The sequence below is a fragment of the Centruroides sculpturatus genome, unplaced genomic scaffold (assembly GCF_000671375.1).
Source record: "Centruroides sculpturatus isolate CEXI.00-Female unplaced genomic scaffold, Cexi_2.0 scaffold659, whole genome shotgun sequence".
Lineage (NCBI taxonomy): Eukaryota > Metazoa > Arthropoda > Arachnida > Scorpiones > Buthidae > Centruroides > Centruroides sculpturatus.
Window position 1 is genome coordinate 37,864 of NW_019384850.1, and position 22,299 is coordinate 60,162.

The 22,299-nt window shown below is 32.0% G+C and overlaps 1 protein-coding gene across 5 annotated transcripts in view; it reads right to left on the bottom strand.

The window, feature by feature from the left end:
* Positions 1–18,204, bottom strand: part of LOC111630468 (spermatogenesis-associated protein 5-like) — a 29,347-nt gene extending 11,143 nt beyond the window's left edge. For 2 of the 5 annotated variants that reach the window (XM_023374570.1, XM_023374567.1), the window contains exons 1-4: positions 18,067–18,204; positions 13,748–13,977; positions 7,939–8,274; positions 1,855–2,415 (exon numbers count right to left, since the gene is read on the bottom strand). In XM_023374570.1, the coding sequence (XP_023230338.1) occupies positions 1,855–2,415; positions 7,939–8,274; positions 13,748–13,943 (1,093 nt within the window). In that variant the 5' untranslated portion in view covers positions 13,944–13,977; positions 18,067–18,204. Of the gene's footprint in view, positions 1–1,854; positions 2,416–7,938; positions 8,275–13,747; positions 13,978–17,855; positions 17,932–18,066 lie in introns of those variants that run through there. The other 3 variants (XM_023374568.1, XM_023374569.1, XM_023374571.1) reach the window with 3 other exon arrangements.
* Between the last annotated feature and the right edge of the window lie 4,095 nt (positions 18,205–22,299).

Sequence of the window (22,299 nt, forward strand, 5' to 3'; positions counted from 1 at the left end):
TTATTTCAATCTATAATGTATTCACCATTATTTTGTACAATTTCTTGCCATCTTGATGGTAGCTTTTTAATCCCGTCTTCGTAAAATGATTTCGGTTTTGAATCAAAATATTCAGAAATAGCCTTTTTTACATTGTTCTCATCCTCAAAAGTTTTCCCTTTTAAAAATTCTGCAAACTGCGAAAAAGGTGATAATCACTGGGAGCAATATCTGGCGAATATGGTGGATGAGGTAAAATTTCCCAGTTGAAGCTTGAGTTTCTCTACAGTTATTTTTGCAGCATGTGCTCTGGCATTGTCATGTTGCAAGAGAACCTGCTTTCTGTTCACTAATGACGGTCGATTTTTTTTCAATTTTTCATTTAAACACTCTAATTGATCACAATACATTTGAGCTGTAATTGTTTGATTAGGTTCTAACAGCTCAAAGTGAATTACACTTGAGATATCCCAACAAAGACAAAAGAATTTTTTTTCAATGCAACCCACCTTTTTCAGCCAGTTTTGGCTGGTTGTCGCGATCTGTCCATTGTCTTCTTCTCGTCACATTATTATAGAGGATCCATTTTTCGTCTCCAGTAACCAGCCGATCAAGAAAGGTTCTAAAGTAATGCGGGATAAAAGAGACGTGCAAATGTTTACACGTTGTTGTCGGTTAGCTATTGACAGTTCATGTGGTATCCATTTTCCTAGCTTTGAAACTTTTCCGATTTGTTGTAGATGTCTATGAACAGTTCCACGGGATGAATTTAAACGTTCTGCAATTTCATCAACTGTTAAAGATGGTTCTGCTTCAATTAGTGCAGAGAGAGCATCATACGGGTTTTCCAGTACGAGCCTTATCCTCCACACTAAAATCATTATTTCTAAATCTTTCAAACCACTTCTGCGCAGTCCTTACACTAATTACAGTTTGATTATGAACAGTATTTAATTTTTTGGCTGCATTTGTAGCATTCTCACCACTTAAAAATAAAAAGTATAAAACATGTCTCTTATATTCGTCTGTTACTTCTATTTTAACGAAAATAAACTGAAATGTTCCCAATTCAGTATTATATGAACAGTATTATATGAATGAGATCCAATTTAACACTTCAGTGTAAACAGTATCACATTAGACTGACAATTTTAACAGCAAAACATGATTTTTCTCAAGGTCATAAAATAAATACCCATGAACTTGTGGACTGACCTGATATTTTTACTTCTCTTGCATTATATAAAGAATATTTGATAGATTTTTTGTTTCAAAACAGACTGTACAATGCCTTCCAGCAAAATGTTCACCATAACTAATGAAATCAAACAGTTTTGCAAGTAAATCTTGTTGAGATAAAGTGAGAGATCCTCTTGTTTTCGACTGAAATGTTTGCAAATGGGTATCAGACAGTAGATACAACTGTCTGAAAATTTCATGGAAATCCAATAATTAGAATCACTTTATACAAAATAAATATTAAAAACTGAGTTGGAGAAGTCAAAACTAACACAGATCTGTGTCAGAGAACTGTGAAAACCTTTAACTTTGAGAAAATTTGAGTTCAGGAAATTCAAGTTGAAGATATTAAATTCCTATGCTCTTCCATTAAGATCTACCAAGTACTTCATTTTCAAGTTAAAGAAGTATTTGAGTTACAGATGTTTGAGTTAGAAGTTTTACTGTATTAAGAACTGTCATAGTTAAAAGAACAAACATCTATGCATGCTAAAGCATGTATAAAGTTTAGTTTTCTTTTTGTTAGGGAATCATTAACCCTAAAATCTATAAATCCTTCAATATCTTATCCTATTTAGTATAAAAATAAAAAACTTCAATATTCCTTACTTAATTATAATAAAAATGTTTACAAACCTTTTAATCTGAAATATCTTGGACATATTATTGGATATATCAGTTCTTTCAGCAGACTAATCTGACGTTCTAAACCACCAATTTTATCAAATGTTATTTTTATATATGAAGTATCATGTTTTTGTGTCTCATTTACAAATTTGATATTTGTCCTCATTGTTATCAGATAAAACTGAATTTCATTTTCAGCTTTCTTTAAATAATTATCCCTCAATACAGGTGAATCTTTAACAGTAAATAAACTTGATAAACTTTTATTTGTGTTCAAAGGTGTAGAACATAATAATGATGTTTTGCTTCCAGAAACTTCTGAATTAAAATCTGTTTCTGTCCTGTCATGACATTCTTCACTTTTAGAAATTTCTGATTTATTACTTACATCAAGTCCATCAACTGATTCTTCTAATTTTAGTGCATCCATTTTAACAGAAAGAAAATCAGGAGAATTTCTTATCTGATTCTTATCACAATTTTCACCAATAACATCTACAATCTTTAACTGGTAAATATTTCCAAAATATGGAAAAGATAATTTTGTTCCAAATGTCACATACGTATCATCTGTAATAAATTTATTATTCATGAAAATATAATTTTCATAATTCTAAATTATCATAAATTTCAATTAAAATATAAAAATTATTGTTTAGAAAGAATTCAATATATTACAGTAGAGCATCGATTATGCAAAAAAATTCGAGACTGGGGTTGTTCGGATAACTGATCATTTATGAAAAAATATATTAAGAACAAAACTTTACTGTATATATTTTGTATCACATGCCCTACAAATACATATCTTACATAAAGTAGTACATTAAAGTAGGCCTATAGTTTCAGTTGGCAGGGTGGGGAAGAGTGCTGCAGCTCCACAGCACTAGGGGAAATTTGAATTTGCCGACTGGAACACTTTTGGTTAACCAATGTTTCGGTTGATCAGTATTCAGATAATCTATGCTCTATTGTATATATATTTAAAAAAAAATTTTTTTTAAAGCTTTTTCATAGCCATATTTACACCCAAGATTCAAGAGTTAGAGTTAAAAGTTAATCAACTACCATACATTTTTAGTTTGTGAATGCTTAGTGGTTAACTTCTAACTCTAATTCCTGATCCTTAGTTTTAAATACAGATATTATGTTTCAAATTTTTTTAATTTAAGTTTTCCAGTTATTATGTTTACAGCTATTTTTTTTTTTTTGTTTAATGAACAAAGAGAGAGCTGAAAACATTACTGAACATTAATGAACAAGTGATAGCTGTACAATTAAATTACAGATGAACACATCCAGTAATAAGCTAAAAGTGTCATACATATTTATACTTTGGATACTGGTACCATTCAATAACAATTATATTTTCCTTTGTAGAAAAGGGCTGGCAGAATTACAATTTAATAAAAAGTAAAATACATCACAAATGGATATGAGTCCAATTTTTCTTGCCATGTCCAATCACCAGGAACAACTATTTCCACTGAAGAGAGAACCTTTCTTTAGAGGCTATGCCTCTGCACAAATATCCATTTGTGCAGAGGCATAGCCTCTAAAGAAAGGTTCTCTCTTCAGTGGAAATAGTTGTTCCTGGTGATTGGACATGGCAAGAAAAATTGGACTCATATCCATTTGTGATGTATTTTACTTTTTATTAAATTGTAATTCTGCCAGCCCTTTTCTACAAAGAAATATTATATTTTTAATTGTGTTGGGATTGTCACCTGCAGACATTTTAAACTGTTTTACATATTTGTACAGAGGCATAGCCTCTAAAGAAAGGTTGTCTCTGCAATGGAAGTAATTGTTCCTGGTGATTGGACATGGCAAGAAAAATTGGACTCGTATCCATTTGTGATGTATTTTACTTTTTATTAAATTGTATTTTCACCAAATAAAGACAATATTAGGTATTTATAAAAGATATGTAATGCATTTGTGTAGATCAAAGCTAGATATTTATTATCACTTATTGAATCATTTAATATCCAAGCAGTGGCATAATTAACATTTGTGCAACCTGTGCAATTGCACAGGAGCCCAAAGCAAATAGTATGAGGGCCCTTGCCCCTCATACTATTCAACATAGCTGAAATTTGAGAAATCTCTACAACACTCCAGGAAAAACATGAAAAACAATGCCAATTCTTTGATAAATTGTAGGTTTAAACTCTAGACTTTTCCAAAAGTGTAACCCCATCTGTATCATTACAAATTATCCTATGTAATGTGGACTGGAGATCCAGTGGCAGTATATAATCAAATTTTCTAAAGGCTTGGCATATACATAAAGAAGGGACCTAGGTACAGAAATTTGGAGTTTACGCTATACACTATACAAAATCCACTAACTGGCTCAGGTTTAAAGTAGGCATTTTCTACGCTACTTTAGAAATAATAATATCAAAGCTCATGAAGAGATTTGAGAGTTAAATAGTGGTGGACACATTTCATACTATCCTTCCCTCAACCCTGGTCTCAAATAATGGTGAAAAACTGTATGCAGCTGCAGAAAAACTTCTTCTCTGTTATAAAAGTGATTTATCATGATCATTCCCAATGTAACTGCTGACATTTGAATCTTGCTTGTTGAAAGACATTGTAAAAAGAGCCACAGTAAAAGAATTCACAAGCTACTTCTGATTGAATATCATGTTTCAAGCAGCTTGCCTGATGTCTGCATGGCCTTTCTATAATTTCTTACAATAGCTGCTATTATGACTTCTGCTAAACATTCATTCTGTAAACTGAAATTATAAAAAATTATTTTTGTGTGTCAATGACTGAAGAAAGAATAACTAATTCAGCATTATGTTTTCTGAAAACTTCACAAGTGATAGAGAGAATGAAGACCCATCAAAGGCAGTAAATATATTTGCTGCAATTAAGTCCAAAAAAAGAAAAGTTTAGACTATCAGCACATCATAAAGGTAAGCAAGCCTGCATTGTACTAATGTAGTTTTCTATTTTTAAAATGAATAAATCACTTATCACTTTACAATGTTATATGTATTAGGCTGTGTACACACTAGGCATTTTTAAACGCGCATTTTAAAGAACCAAGAGTTCTGCATAGACATACACACTCAAATGCGTGTTTATAGATTTTTCTTAAAAGGCGTGTTTTGCGGGCGTCAGCCGAGCGCTTTGAGATATATGTACTGCCATGTTACTGTACATTCGATTGCGCGTTTTTGGGTAGAGTGGACGTACGTTGGCCGAAATGGAGAACGATCATTTCGATACTGATCTATTTATTGATGAAATCTAAAAGAAACCAACCATTGTCAAAGGATTTTATAGATATTTTAAAAGAATTAAAAAACTTGGGTTTATTTTGTCTTAGTTTTGGATACAACTTCGCAAGCATTCCATTTGTCAGTCTATCTTGTAATATTAGGTGCACCCAAAATTCTCTTTGCCTCTGCCATCGTCTTTTATAGCGACAATGGAGGAGGGGCACATAAGCAATTACTTTCATGTCCATTTCCAAACTGAGCCAGTGCGTATGCTCCACTAAACGGTCATCTAATACCGAGCTAACGCGCGTTTAACGCAACGCAAAATGCCTAGTGTGTACACAGCCTTAACTGAATCCTGTAAAAATTACAGAAACCCAAAGGTAGGCCTGTTTTGAAAATATTGTATACAAATGGCCCACCCATATGTAGTCACTATGTCCAAGAATAGCTAAATTTTTAACAAGAATATCATATTAAATAATAACCTCCTTATAAGGTTATTATTCAATATACAGAAAGCTGATTGATTCTATGAGAATTGGGTTCTATAGGAATTCGGTTGAATATATACATCTTTATAATTTCTAACAAGATTACTTGATGTGCATGATTACTAGTACTTATAAAAGACTAAAAAAAATCACTCCTCCTTTAATAAAAATAAAAAATATATAAACTATACAATATAACTATAGATACTTATGATGATAATACTTACAGTACTTTCGAATAAAATGAGTTTGAAAACCACTAGAAAATATATCTTCTCTGTCTGAATTTTCACACAATATTGTTATAGACTCTGCTTTCAATGGATGCTTGAAATAGTTTCTCACATGAACTATTTTTTCGTAATAATCCTTTGAAAAGTCATTTCTCAGTACTGAAATTGTCGTCAACGAAAGAGATGATTTTGGCAGAACAGTACAAAGAATCTGATAACCTGATGATGAAGTCAAAGTGATCCTGTCTCCAGAACATATTTTGCACATCCTCATAGTTGAAGGATGAAGAAAGGCACTGTTTTTAGGTAGAAATTTTAGGTCTTTATCATCTGTAAATAAAAATACTTTTTACATACTAGTTTTTTTTATATATTAAATTCAAAAGATCATCTGCAACTTTTCATACTTTCAATTCAAATTCAACTTGCATAAATAGGACATTTCATAATAAATTAAATTGTACTCGAAACACATTTCAGGTCTTTATCATCTGTAAATAAAAATACTTTTTACATACTAGTTTTTTTTATATATTAAACTCAAAAGATCATCTGCAACTTTTCATACTTTCAATTCAAATTCAACTTGCATAAATAGGACATTTCATAATAAATTGAACTGAAAACACATTTCAGAACACCTTGTGATACTCGATCATTTTTCTTAATATTTCAACATTTTCAATAGAATAACCATTGAAAATTTTTAAATTACAAGTAAATGTAATCAGAACAATAATAATTTTCAAAAAGCTCCAACAGTTCTAAAATATAGAATTACATATGAAAATATTTGTTTTAAAACTAAATTTGCCAATTAACAACAATTACAAATTCAAAGCTTAGCAACTACATTTTCATAGCATACTCTGTAGTGAAGAAATGTCTCTTGCAATACAGTACATACTGATAATTAATGCTGATTTTCTCTAATCACTATGAGTTTGGCTTGCATCTTATTAGTCAAAGAAAGTCATGCAATAGAAACTACTGACAAACTATTTCTCTTGAGGTATGTCAAAAATATTTTATTTACACCTAACACAGGTGTGCACTGTACTTGCTATTGTATTAATAAAATATAGTATTTGCTGTCAAATCTATTACTGTTTACTTGTAGGAACCTCTATATCTCGAAACCTATCTCAAATTTTTTTTCTCATCCCTGTGAGATTTGAGATAGACAGGTTCAACTGTATTTTCAAAGAAAGTAATACAGTGGGTGATTGGTTAATGAACACTTTTGCGAAAGATTTTTTATGTTCGGATAACAAACACCTAACAGAACAAACACAAGGAGAAGCGACCTAAAATAATGAATACTGATTGGTCTTCCCTTGTGTTCAGGCAACAATTTGAAACTTTTCAGAGTGCGGGAGACATTGACATTGACGCTCAACCCAGTATATACTGATCAGATAGTATTCCTCCAAACTTTGAAACTCTTCCTTGTAATTCCATCCTTTTTTCTGACAAAGAATTTTTTATAGTTTCGCAAGACTGTCGGGTGGGCACTCGTTAAGTTTTGTGTCGGTTTTTATTTTCAAAAGGTGAGATTATAATAGCAAAGGTAGAGAGTGGGCAGAAGAATATCTGATATTGCTGGGCAGTATGACAGTACAGTATAATCAAGAAGACTCAAGCAGCTAAAGGAGTAACGAAAATCACATCTGAGAAATAAAAAACATTAAAGAGATCATAATGGAACCTGAAACTGATCTGACGACAGAAGAATTCCAAGAACTCTTGAATGAAGAACACCAAAAAACTTGGCGAGATATGTTTTCTTCTGAAAAAGAGGATTAATGCCGATATCTGCTATTAAACATCTTTTGAAGTGGGAGGATGTCATAACAACGGTTGTAGAATGGCATCCAAACCAGGTTCAGGTTAATAGGCTTAAGGATCTCTACAATTACAATGCTATTAATTACTTCTGAAAAATCCTGAAGAAGAGAGAAAAAGCAATCGACATTAGACAGATTCTTTAACCCCTTCAAACGGAAAAAACATAACTATTAAAAATGCAAGACTGTGTATATATATATTTTTATTATTACATATAAANAAAATCTATATAAACTATACAATATAACTTTAGATACTTATTATAATAGTACTTACAGTAGTTTCGAATAAAGAAAGTTTTAAAATCATTAAAAAAAAGATCTTTTCTGCTTGAACTTTCACACAATATTGTTAGAGAGTCTGCTTTCAATGGATACTTTAAATATTTTCTCACACAAATTATTTTTTTGTTATAATCCTTAGAAAAGTCATTTTTCATTACTGAAATTGTTGTCAATGAAAGAGATGATTTTGGCAGGACAGTACAAAGAATCTGATAACCTGATGATGAAGTCAAAGTGATCCTGTCTCCAAAACATATATTGCACATCTTCATAGTTGAAGGATGAAGAAAGGCACTGTTTTTAGAAAAAAGTTTTAGGTCTTTATCACCTATAAATAAATAAAAACACTTTTTACATACTAGTTTTTTTATAATATATATTGCACATCTTCATAGTTGAAGGATGAAGAAAGGCACTGTTTTTAGAAAAAAGTTTTAGGTCTTTATCACCTATTAAAAAATAAAAACACTTTTTACACTGTATATAAATATATATTTTGCAAAAAAGTAATTACAAATCAATTTCAATATTAATTTAATTGCATTCTAAAACTGGATGGATTATCCACTAATATTTGCAATATCTTTTGCTGGACTTTTGTGTTAGCATTAGGAGCATTTTCATATCATGCTCTTCTGTCATGAATTTAATTTTTATTTTGTGTTCCTCTTCAATAATTATTGTACAGTTTTATTTACGTTGAGTTGCATATATAAATTATTGTATATATATTTTGTTGTTGTTTGTTTATTTATTTTTGTTGTTGCTTATTTATTTATTTTTGTTGTTACTTATTTATTCATTATATTATAGATTTTATATTTATATTACCATTGGCTGTTTAATGGTTAAACTGTGATGTTTCGTTTATGTGTATATATGTCTTTTTATTTATTTTCTACTTCGAATTGCACCATGTGTTGTGGCGCAGTATGGCCTGTATGGCTTTTGTGCCAATAAAAGTTAACCAACCAACCAACCACTCATCNCGCCGTCTCTCCCTCCATCCCGAATCCTTTCGCTCACACACGCAATCGTTCGCGCGAGAACATAACGGTTTCTGTGTCTGTCCGTAAAGACACAGTAGTGTCAGTCCTGACGAAACTTGTCATTGCGATCTTCGCCGACGCGATGTCGACCCTTCGGTCAAGTGGTGCCGAAGTATAGGTAGGCCCTTCGGCATTGTCACAATTATATACGAATGAAATTTAGTTTATGTAAGCTTAAACGTGATTATTTTACTTTGACTGTAGAATATAGGAATTATTTGGAGACAATTTGAAAGTCTGATCGATTAAAAGATTAGTAAGCGGGTCACATAAGTAGCTGTTATTGAAGTCTACCAAAACACCATAATGTTTCAGGAAGCTAGCACCGAAGATTGATTTGCTTACTCCCTCTAAAGTAAATGGGCACAGAAAACGGTAGCATAAACCTAAGTCAAGAGTTATCAGCCTGAACTCAAAGATTTTAATAGTCGAACCGTTAGCGGAATATAATCGTACGCAATGAAGACATCTCACGATGAGATTTGCGAAAATACCAACATACAAACGTCACAGCTAGATATTACTGCAATCTTGCTGTACTCTAAGCGCGATGCTGGAAAGCATCATCACCACTTAATTATATCGATTATAAAGTATCAACAACGTAAATTTCGACCTTTATTATGATTAGAAAGAACGTTAAATTTTATTTCACTTACATTTAATGTATGTTGTTAAAAGTATAAACATTCTTAAAAGTATTTGGGACGAAAGTCTTGTTTCACTAAAGATTAATACCGCGTATTTTAATAATTTATTTTTCAGACACGAAACTTTAATATGTTTTTAAAGTTTATATTGATTTATTTGAAATGAATTTCAAAAGAAAAATCCTTTTTAAAGGAATGATTGTATTTACAAGCTTCAAGTGTAGTTTATTTGCACTTATTTATGTCGTTAAAAGTATAGTCATTTCTAAAAGTATTTGGGCCGGAAGTGCTTCACTGCAGATTAATACCGCGTATTTTAATAATTTATTTTTCAGACACGAAACTTTAATATGTTTTTAAAGTTTATATTGATTTATTTGAGATGAATTTCAAAAGAAAAATACTTTTCAAAGAAATGATTGTATTTTACGTAGTGAGTCGTTATCTGAAAATGGCGTTCTACAGACGAAGTGTCGTTCTTTTTATATCTAGGGCTTTATTTATAGTATTTAACAATATTAAACTTAATCATACGCTATTACTATCAATATGTCAAATATTATTAATTTTAGTTTGTATTATAAGCAGTGCTGCCGTTTCTAGGGTAATTTCAATCTCTCAGGGTAATGTTTAGGGTAGTCTTATATTTAGGTTAAATCTAAGGCAAAACTGCCCTGTGATCTGATGCTATTACCTATCGCGTATATTTGAAATCAAGTGAATGGCTTATTTAATTTTTTATCTTCAGCTAAGATACACATGTTGAAAGTGAATTAATTAAAATTAAGTTAAATAATTGTATTCATTAGACCAGGAGTCGGCAAACTGTGGCACGTGGGACTAGTGTTACCACCTTTTGAAAATTGCTGACCCGGACATTTTAAAATAATACTACTAATTAATTAATAATTTTAAATTTTACTAATTTTAAAATTAGTAATACCGGTACTAGCAGACCCCGCTACGCGTTGTTGTGGCTCAAAATGTATCTATTATAAATGAATAACACTTCCCCGTGGGGGGGAATTTTTCGAAAAATCCCTTCTTAGTGTACAGTACATTCGCTTGACGTACCCTATTAAAACGCAATCAAAAACGCAAATAACCGCATCTAAAATAGTATAATAGAAGCCAAGTTCTTCATGATAAGCCTTAATCCCGTCCCTCTCCCCCGCGGGGGGAATATCGAAAAATCACTTTTTAGTGTATATTCTGTTGACGTACTATATTAAAACGCAATCAAAAACGCAAAAAACCGCATCTAAAATAGTATAAATAGAACCAGAGTTCTTTACTGTAAGTCTTAATCCTGTCCATCTCCCCCAGTGGGGGAATTTCGACATGTATTTTATATAAAAACACGTGCGTATTTGAATGCAGCGTTGTGTGAAAATTTCAAAGGAATCGGTAGGAACAAACGAACATTACATTTTTATTTATATAGATAGATAGAAGAAGATCTGCTTTAGTTCATCCTCACAGAAAAGCATACTTAAGTCTAAATTCAATTATTAAGTCATACTTAAGTCGTCGTACTGGTAGCGCCATCTGTTGGACATAAAAGCCTTAACCCTAGATGATATTTTTTAATTTATATGAATGTTTAACGGAATAATATACAGCCTATGTTCACCCTGAAGTTCCATTCTAAATATTGGTGAAAGAATTTTTGAAATTGGATGAGTAGTTTCGGAGATTACTCCTAAATCCAAACTTACAAGCATTACCTCTTTATAATACAGTATTAGTATAGATTAAGTAACAAAAGATACATTGTATCTGATACAATATAGAAATTTGAAAACTAACATGAGTAATGGATACATATACTAAAAAACTATATGAAAATAATTGAAAAAAAAATTGCATAAAAATAAATATTACATTATTTTTTATTTACCGCCTTAAAAGCATATTTNATATATATATTTTTATTATTACATATAAATAAACGTAGTAAGAAAGTGTATATTTTTTATTTTTTGGGGTCTCCAGAATGAATTAATCAAATTCCCATAAAAACCTATGATAAATTGATAATCGGTTAACAAACAATTCAAATAGCGAACAAAATCTTTGAATGGATTATGTTCATTAACTGATCACCCACTGTATATTATAAAATTATTTAAAACTTTTTTCTTAATTCCTAAGTGTTAATTTATGTAAATCAAGCATGAAAAAGTTACCAGACTATTTTATCAATTTATTGAGTAATCAAGTTTTAAAAAAGTCTGAATAGTTGCTTTCTTTATAGTGTTCAAACTAATATTTTCATGTTCAGTGGGAAAAAGGTTTGAAAGATTATTTTTCCAATCATAAATGATAAGTATAAAGCTAGATATATAACACAGTAAAGTTGTCAGTCTGCTGCTCTGATTAACCCAATTCTATTCCAGATATTAATTTCTCAGATATTTTCATGGTTAATTTGACTTGGATAGGTCAGAGCCTTTCCTGACACTTCATTGTGGGTATGGTTGAATCAATAACACAGCACAACAATGAAAATGTTTTGGGCTCAAAATTAGCATATTCTTATGTCTGTCTGCTGTGCCTTCTATCTGCTGAATTCAAAAATCACCAGAAAAATGACTGATTAACTCTTGCTTTGAAGATACAGTGACATGCCATTTTTTAGAGTTTACATTTGTATTTTGGGGGTAATTTATTTTTTGGGAGTTGTCACACCTCTCAACTGACATAGCAAAATGTTCTCCATATGTTTGTAGGTTATAAACATAATAAATGTAGCTATGACTCTAAGTTTAATATTGTTTCTGTTTTTCTTGGTTAATATTCCTGGTTTTGGAGTGTTTTTGAAGTGTAATACTGGTTATACCAAAATGCCACAAAAATGTACAAATTCAGTGAACAATTTTTGTTATATTTGTAGTGAAATAACATTTTCGTCACAGAAACACAATCTGATGCCTCTTCTGAAGACTGCCTATCACCATTATTTTGGTATGAAAGTAGGGGCAGGATAAGGGGCTCCACATATATGTTGCAACTCTTGTTCAGTTATACTACAAGAATGGCTGAAAAGTAAAAAACAATCTGTGGCTTTTGCTGTGTCTAAGGTTTGGCAGAAGCCTACAAACCATACAGATGACTGCTATTTCTGCTTGACTCCACCTATAAAGGCAGGATTGTCAATGAAGAAAAAAGAAACAGTTCAATACCTAAATCTTCCATCTGCTAATCAACCTATTTCACATTCAGATAGTTTACCAGTTCCTACTCCATCCCAACATTATGAGCTTGAAGTAGAAAATGAAGAAAGTGTGGGAGAACAACAACCCAACAAACCTTCCACATTCCATGCCCTGATTTTGAGGTAAAAGATGATACACCACAAACTGAGTTAAGTGGAATTGAGTGATCTCATTCAAGACCTAGACTTGTCAAAGAATAAGGTAGAACTTCTAGCATCAGGACTACAGCAATCGAATCTTCTCCAACGTGATGTCAGGGTCTCACAGTACAGAGAATGTCAGAGGAATCTGCTTCCCTTTTTTGAGAAGAAAAACAATCTGATAGTTTGCTGTGATATTAATGGCTTGATGAAATGTTTGAATTTGAATTTTCAAATTCAAACATTTGTTTATGAATGTTTGAATTTCAATTTGAATTGTTTATGAATTTTTGAAAATGTTTGAATTTCAAATTCAAACATTTTCAAAAATTCAAAAGCACTTTCAATGTTGTTAGCATATGTAATTAAAATGTATCGTTTTCTCTTAAGCCATTAAAATCACATACCTATTGTGCCACCTATTGTGTATCACGAAAACTAGAGCCAATGAAAATTCTTCTTTGTGATATTTGATTTTTCCACCCCAAATTAGTAAGATTTCACTCATGAAATAAAGGAAACATTCATAAACATTTTTTTTTGTTGTACAGTGTAATAGGCATCAGAATAAAAAATGCTCCCAGTAACCAAATGCAAAAACTCTAAAAAAACTATATATAATATCTCAAAACTTTAGGAAGTCAGAATTAATTACAAAAATTCTACTGCTACTATAAAAATACATTATTTTGAAATTTAAATTCATAATCATAAAACTGTTAACAAATAATTCTATTTTGTTACCTTTCTGGAAATCATCTTTAATTACAGTAGCATATAGATTTTCATTATCAATCAAACAATGATTCAAAATTAGGCACTTATTGCTTTCATTTTTTAACTCATCACATTGCTCTTTATGAAGCTGTACATCTTTCATGCATAATACTGATTTGCAATTTTCACACTTTCTCCACTTTGATTTAGATTTCTTTGGCATTATTTATCACTATAAAATTGACCAAAAATAAAACCTGAAAATAAAACAAAATACTTTCATTATCTCATAATCTCAAAAATAAATTTATTTCTTGTTTTGCTTTTGAAAATTTTAGTTACATGATACTAATCTATATGGTAATTTTGAAAAAAAAAATTATATTTAAATGACTTTTCATGAAGTATAATTTAATAATTTTTGAACTTTCTTAAAACTATAAATTTGTCAAATCAATACTTATATTAATAGAAGTACTGCTTCAACAGTTTCTATACATAAATAAATGAGAAAATATTTTTAAAAATTAAGAAAAAATAAAATTTAATGTTAAGATTATCATATCTAAATTACAAAGTATTTAGGACACAAGTTTATTACTTTAAACTAGAAAATTTTATTTAAATAATATCTTCAATTCATGTTTATTCTGAATTATCAAAATATACACCTTAGTTTTGACACTACGTTGTTGTTGTATAGGATAAGGCCAGGAACACACATGCGTAAAATCTAGCATAAAACAGAAAATGTAAAAATTTTTCTGAAATTCTGGCTGAAACAGAACTGAAAAAAAAGAGTAGAGCATGTCTACTTAAAACGCCAAAATTCCTCCAATAAAGAGAAGTTTTTTCTGTGACGTCAAAGTAGACACGTGATTTTTATTCTAACAATGGTGGCAAATGAGGGTTAAACCTACAATTGTGATGGTCTCGAAAAAATGAATTAAAATTTTACCTAGGTGCCAAAATGGACGCACTTTCAGAATGACATTCTAACCTAACCTAACCTATTCTAATTACCAAAATTTTCCTTTCTTCATATTTTTTTTGAGTTATTTTACATCTTACATTAATAATTTTGAAAATTTATTAGAATAGGTTAGGTTAGGTTAGAACGTGACTCTGGAAGCACAGCCATTTTGGCACCTAAGTAGAATTTAACTGTTAAATCTAGTGAAATTTTTAAAAATAATAATAGTGGTTAATGTGTATCTAGGTAGTCCAAGATGGAAGCACTTCTGGAAATTGTTAGGATAACTATAGAATACATTTTTCTCAATCCAGTATATTTTTATGCAAATCAATTAATTCGTCATTGCTGCTCTTGAAGGTAGAGTTATGTAAATTTTTAATTTGTCTTGCTGTCGTAGAGTTTACTAGACGTTTGTGCCTTTAGAATTTTGATAGAATGTTTAGAATATTACCTTTCCTGTTTTTCTTTTATTTATTTATTTATTTTCAGAATTAATTATTTGCTTCTTTATAGAATTATTTTTCAAATTTAAGAAATAATAACGTCTGAAGATATTTTTTCTGAAGAATTTTGGAGTAAGTGTGATTCACGAATGTTCTTCAGGTTATTTGAAAATGAATTACCTTTTCTGGATAAGAGAATTCCATCAGATGTGAAACTAGCTGTAAAACTTGGTTTACAGCATGTTGAAGGTGTATGTACTAATTTTCCCATCTGTGTAGTGTACCATGCTGACAAGAAATCCATAGCGATGAGATGCACCTATTGTAAAAAAATTGGTTTCGTTTTTGTTGGTACTTTTAAGGGTAAGTGTGGGCATATTTCTTGGGGCATCATACTTTCCTTCATATGGCACTTGCTGTGCATAGAATGCACGCCAACAAATGCAGCCCTGGCTTGTAGTATTAGTAATCATATGTCTATTGATTGGGCAAACTATATATGTTTGGTTATGATGATAGCCGTGAATAACGTATCGTCATTTAAAATAGGAGGACCAAACAAAACGGTGGAAATTGATGAAACCATAATATCCAGACGAAAATACAACAGGGGTTGCAAATTGAAGGTCATAAGGTGGGTAGTCAGTGGAGTGCGTCGTGAGGATAACACATGCTTTGTTTGTAAAGTTAATGACAAGAGCAAAAAGACATTGAATTGGATAATATCAAAATTTGTTAATTCCAGAAGCACAGTGTTGACCAATGAGTGGAGGGGTTATAATCACAAACGAATTAGAAGGTGTAGAAATAATAACAAAAACAAATACACTGAGTTCAGCGTTATGTGCGTTTTTTTTATCGCTAGCACTATCAACGAACTTATTGTCGTCATCCTCAAGCAAATACAGATATTTACCAAAAATTTTAAACAAAAATTTTATTATATATTAATTTGGCGTGTTAGTCATCCTATTGATTACTAAGGTGTAGAAATAGTTCACCAGACGGTGAATCATTCAGAAAATTTTGTGAACCCTAAAAGTGGTGTACATACTCAGAAGATAGAAAGGTTGTGAGGTTAAAAGACAGGGAACATTTGCTCAAACATTATACTGAGGTACTATCTGTACAGTAGTCCCTCAGGATACTACTGTACAGATAATGCTCCAGCATATGAAATTTTCAGGATATGACATGAAATTCGAACATATTTTTGCTCCACGATATAAACAAAAACTCACCATACAACATTACATTAGTTCGCAGCGCCATTTTTTATTCACTTCTGTTCATTGGTCTCAGTCCACGTGTTTGCTTCGTCGTGGAAGGATATCGCTCAATAAACAAAATCTTGAGGTATTATCAGAAAGTGACTGATTTTATTGAAAAGAAACATCCCAAAAAGGTTCACACTGGCCGTATTGCTGCTCAGAGTAATGACATTTGCCTAAGTCATTTTAGAAACATCTTAAAAAATAGGCAAAGCCAAATCTCTTTGGATAGATATTTTACCAAGCGACCTCTATCCAGTGAAAGTGCTGGTGGAAGTGAAGGAAGAAAGCAAAAAGCAGTGAATAAAAAATTTAAAAAATATATATAGCAGAAAAGTTAAAAAATCAGTGTTAAGTTATTTTTAAGTTATTGTTACATTATGTTATGTAAGTTAAGTTTTAGTACTCCTCTGCCACCAGTTTACACCTCCACCATCATCTATCCTAAAAGGTGAAGTGCAAATAAACCTACATTTTATTTTTTTTTATCAATTATTATTCTATTATGGTTATTTATAACTACAAAATGCATTTTTCAGTGTTTTCCTTACTAAAGTTATTTTTTTTCAATGTACTACTTAGCTTTAATTTGAGTGTGTTTTTCATGTTGAAATGGATTATTTGGTTTTACATGTAATCATATGGGGAAAAATGATTCACCTTACAACATTTTCATGATACAATCTCAGTTTCAGAACAGATTAATTTTGTATCCTGAGGTACTACTGTATATGTTCATGTACAAAAAGTTATTTAAATGGCAGGAGAATGTTTCCAATTGTTTGCAAAACATTTAAGTTTCATATATCCAGGATCAGGTAAGATCCCTGTATGGAAGGAACCAGTAACTGTGCCTGCCACCCCAGAACCCCGAAAGAAAAAGGAGGAAACAAAAGTAAAGAAAAATAACAAAGCCGAGAACAGTAGGAATGTAAAATCAACGAGTAAAAGAAAAGAAACATCCCAACCAGAAACAATTGGCAATCGTGTTGCTGTTAAAAGAAGGAAAAGACAATGACAAGTTTTGAATATGTAAGTAAAAAACGTTTTTTTTTTGTTTTTGTTAACACGGTGTGTACTGTGTATTTTTTAATACTTAATTTAGATTTTATGTAGTCTGTAATGTAGTGCAAATGTCTAATCTAAAAATTTCAGTCAGGCGTCGGCGTTTTCTTTGGTTGTCGCCTGCTCGCATTTAGTTCCAACAGTCATCGTTGAGCGCGCTAGTAGTCTTAACTGGAAGTGCCTCCATCTTGGACTACCTAGGTACACATTAACCTAATCATGGCTACTGTATCGTTAAAAATTATTTCTTTATTTTGCACAAACAAAATAAATATATTGAAAAATATAAAACAAAAAAGTTATATTTCGGAAGTTAATCTAGACTCAAAAACATTCTGATTCAGCACGACACACAGTCCTCAGAAAAACACAAAACTTACCTACCACTCACAATGGGAAAAAAGCCTCATTCAAGTACTAGCGCATTCTTAAGTACCCTTTCATGGTCGCGCCAGTGCTGCCAGCTAAAACACGCATACCAACAAAAATAATGTACAGTACAGTACTTTAATTTAAACAAAGTGAACCATCATCTCAAGTAAAAATGTAAAGATGAAATCATACACAATTGAATAAAAAATAAAAATTTACCTTCAGTTAACTTACGACGGTATAAATTACAGTTTAAACTCTGGTTTAATCAAAGTATACAATTCGATAAAAAAAAATTACAAATGTTAGAATCAATATTTCCACTTCAAAATACTGTATACGATAACTTCCACGTGGTCTTGTGGTTATAAACCTACCGCCCTCTAGTGACGATTAAAATTCTATTTAGATTTAATTTAACCTATATGATTGAACGTAACCAGAACCACACTGTAAAGGACATATCGACATATGGAAATTATACACCGGTATTAAATTAATGTCCTGAATATTAAAATGAAAACAGCAAGACAGTTAATAAATTTATATTTGTTACGAAAAATTTTATAGATGCAAAACCTATTACAGTACTGTATATAAAGTGGATTTCGCTTAACTGAGACGCAGCCGTTTTATTGGGCCAAATCTCAAAGAACGAAAACCAAACTAATAAATTAATACATAATTTAATCGCTTAATTGGGGCAGTAGCAGAAAAGGAATTTACCAATTTTTGATATATTTTAGTAATCTTCCGAAAATATGTAGGCCTACGTACACTAATGTCGTGTAGGCCTAACGGTTGTCAGAGACAAAGCGATTTTGTCTTTTGCTTGGGCAATTCGGTTTTTCCGGAAGAGGTCAGCATAGGGATCACACGGGGATTTTGTCTGACCCTGCTCTGGATTGGGCCGAACGATCCTCTCAAAAGCGAAGGGACAAAGATCGCCGGACAGTTTTTCGAGGCTTCTCGACTGAATTGGAAGACAGCTAGAATTTCCTTGGAAGGTATTGTGTGCATAATTACGTCTAGATTCAGACGGCAGCCATCCGATTGTTGAGACCAGCATCGAGCTGGCGGATTCTAAGGACACTTCCGCTGAAGTGGTCCATCTCCAAGTAAAGAAAACATTGCTCAAAGAAAGACCGTAAAATGAGTTTTGGAGGAACGCTTTTTTTCTCCCTTTTTAGTTAGAACATATTCTAACTAAAAAGAAAGAAAGGAAAAATTGTTCGATCAGGAACGGATCGAAATGGTGAACCCTTTTTTACGTCATTACTAATATTTGGCAACACTAGCATGCGAATTAGTTATCTATCATCGTGAGTCTGGCAAATTTATAGTATAAATATTTTCTATATTTCGGTTTAATAAAGCATTAAAATAGGTCCCTAATTATTATTTTTTATCTATTTATATATTTACCTACGTATTACATATTTTATTATAGAATTTATTATTAGTTCGTTTAATTGGGGCAGCCACTTAACTGGGCCAAAATTAAGGTTGCCACCTGTCCGGGTTCGACCCGGAGACTCCGGGATTGAGTGAGTTATCTCCGGGCTCCGGGGTTAATTAATATTTCTCCGGGTTGTGCAAGTTGAAATGAATATGTACAAAATTATATGCAAACCGTCGCATATATTTCTTCCCCCGTGTACCGAATTACTAGTGTGGTAGTCGTTGGCTTAAAGACAGTAGCGTAACGTACGGGGGCGGCAGGGGAGTCCGATTGAAATGAGCACAGAATAGTGTTACCATCCGACTCGCCGTCCGGGGATATCGTGCGTAACCTGCCGACCTTTTTTTTTATTTGCTTGTACTGTTCATTCGTAATCATATACACCTCCAATATCCAATAGAGTCACTTGCATTACTCCAATCCAAGTCTCCCTAGTCGCTAACTGTAACTGATTTAGAACCGGCATGCACTGCAAATTATTCTTCGCATTGCAAAATTATATACGCATGCGTCAGGAACTTCTGTTCGAACAAACCTCACCTGCCGTCCGGGTCAGTGATTTTAAAAACATGGCAACCCTAGCCAAAATGGATTAGTCCCAATGTGTCCCAATTAAGCGGAATCGACTGTTTATGCAGGCAACTTATCACTGAATATTTTTTCTTATTTTATCCACATTTTCCTATAAAATTAAATTTATTTTTTTGTTTTATTGTAACTTTTCGAAAGAAGTATAAAATGTTGAAATAAAATAAATAAGTAGACAAATAAAATATTCGATTTTTATTATTATAATTACATTCCATTTAAAACATATCAACGTTTTCAACAAATCGTTGCTTTTTGAAAGTGAGGAAAGTCCATTGACACATACCAAAACCATGATTTTTTTCACCTAACACGGATAACCATTATTGCATATTAAATTTACATGAAATAAGACTAAAAAATATAGAATAAGTCTATTACTGTTTACGAATTTTTTAAAATCCATTCAAATACAAACCATTAAATATGTAGCAATAACATAACATGGACTTTCCCCACTTTCAAAATCAACAGTTCATATAAGGATCTTCCTCTATTTATCATAGACAATGGCGGCCCTAGGGTGGTGCGAACGGTGTGACCACATCAAGAGCCGTCATGGGGGGCAGAAAATGCAACAATAGATCGTCTGCGCAAAATATAAAATCCAATTACATTATTACTACTTAACCCTACCTGTCAAAATAAATTCTATATAACAGTGAGCTGGGTTGTGCGCATTTCAAAATTCGAACTTAAATTTTATTTTATTTGCACTTATTTATGTCGTTAAAAGTATAGTCATTTCTAAAAGTATTTGGGCCGGAAGTCTTGCTTCACTGCAGATTAATACCGCGTATTTTAATAATTTAATTTGCAGACATGAAAGTTTAATATATTTTTAAAGTTTATATTGATTTAAATATTTCCACTTCAAAATATACGATAACTTCCACGTGGTCTTGTGGTTATAAACCTACCGCCCTCTAGTGACGATTAAAATTCTATTTAGATTTAATTTAACCTATATGATTGAACGTAACCAGAACCACACTGTAAAGGACATATCGACATATGGAAATTATACACCGGTATTAAATTAATGTCCTGAATATTAAAATGAAAACAGCAAGACAGTTAATAAATTTATATTTGTTACGAAAAATTTTATAGATGCAAAACCTATTACAGTACTGTATATAAAGTGGATTTCGCTTAACTGAGACGCAGCCGTTTTATTGGGCCAAATCTCAAAGAACGAAAACCAAACTAATAAATTAATACATAATTTAATCGCTTAATTGGGGCAGTAGCAGAAAAGGAATTTACCAATTTTTGATATATTTTAGTAATCTTCCGAAAATATGTAGGCCTACGTACACTAATGTCGTGTAGGCCTAACGGTTGTCAGAGACAAAGCGATTTTGTCTTTTGCTTGGGCAATTCGGTTTTTCCGGAAGAGGTCAGCATAGGGATCACACGGGGATTTTGTCTGACCCTGCTCTGGATTGGGCCGAACGATCCTCTCAAAAGCGAAGGGACAAAGATCGCCGGACAGTTTTTCGAGGCTTCTCGACTGAATTGGAAGACAGCTAGAATTTCCTTGGAAGGTATTGTGTGCATAATTACGTCTAGATTCAGACGGCAGCCATCCGATTGTTGAGACCAGCATCGAGCTGGCGGATTCTAAGGACACTTCCGCTGAAGTGGTCCATCTCCAAGTAAAGAAAACATTGCTCAAAGAAAGACCGTAAAATGAGTTTTGGAGGAACGCTTTTTTTCTCCCTTTTTAGTTAGAACATATTCTAACTAAAAAGAAAGAAAGGAAAAATTGTTCGATCAGGAACGGATCGAAATGGTGAACCCTTTTTTACGTCATTACTAATATTTGGCAACACTAGCATGCGAATTAGTTATCTATCATCGTGAGTCTGGCAAATTTATAGTATAAATATTTTCTATATTTCGGTTTAATAAAGCATTAAAATAGGTCCCTAATTATTATTTTTTATCTATTTATATATTTACCTACGTATTACATATTTTATTATAGAATTTATTATTAGTTCGTTTAATTGGGGCAGCCACTTAACTGGGCCAAAATTAAGGTTGCCACCTGTCCGGGTTCGACCCGGAGACTCCGGGATTGAGTGAGTTATCTCCGGGCTCCGGGGTTAATTAATATTTCTCCGGGTTGTGCAAGTTGAAATGAATATGTACAAAATTATATGCAAACCGTCGCATATATTTCTTCCCCCGTGTACCGAATTACTAGTGTGGTAGTCGTTGGCTTAAAGNAAATAATCATAAAATATTAGCCTTAAGGGAGTCGGCAACCTTTCAGCAGTGTTGTGCCGAACCTAATTTATACCGGGTGCGGACATGATTCTGCCAATTTTGTTATATCAAAATTGGCAAAATATCAATTATCAAAATTGTTCCTGTTATAATAGACTTCAAAA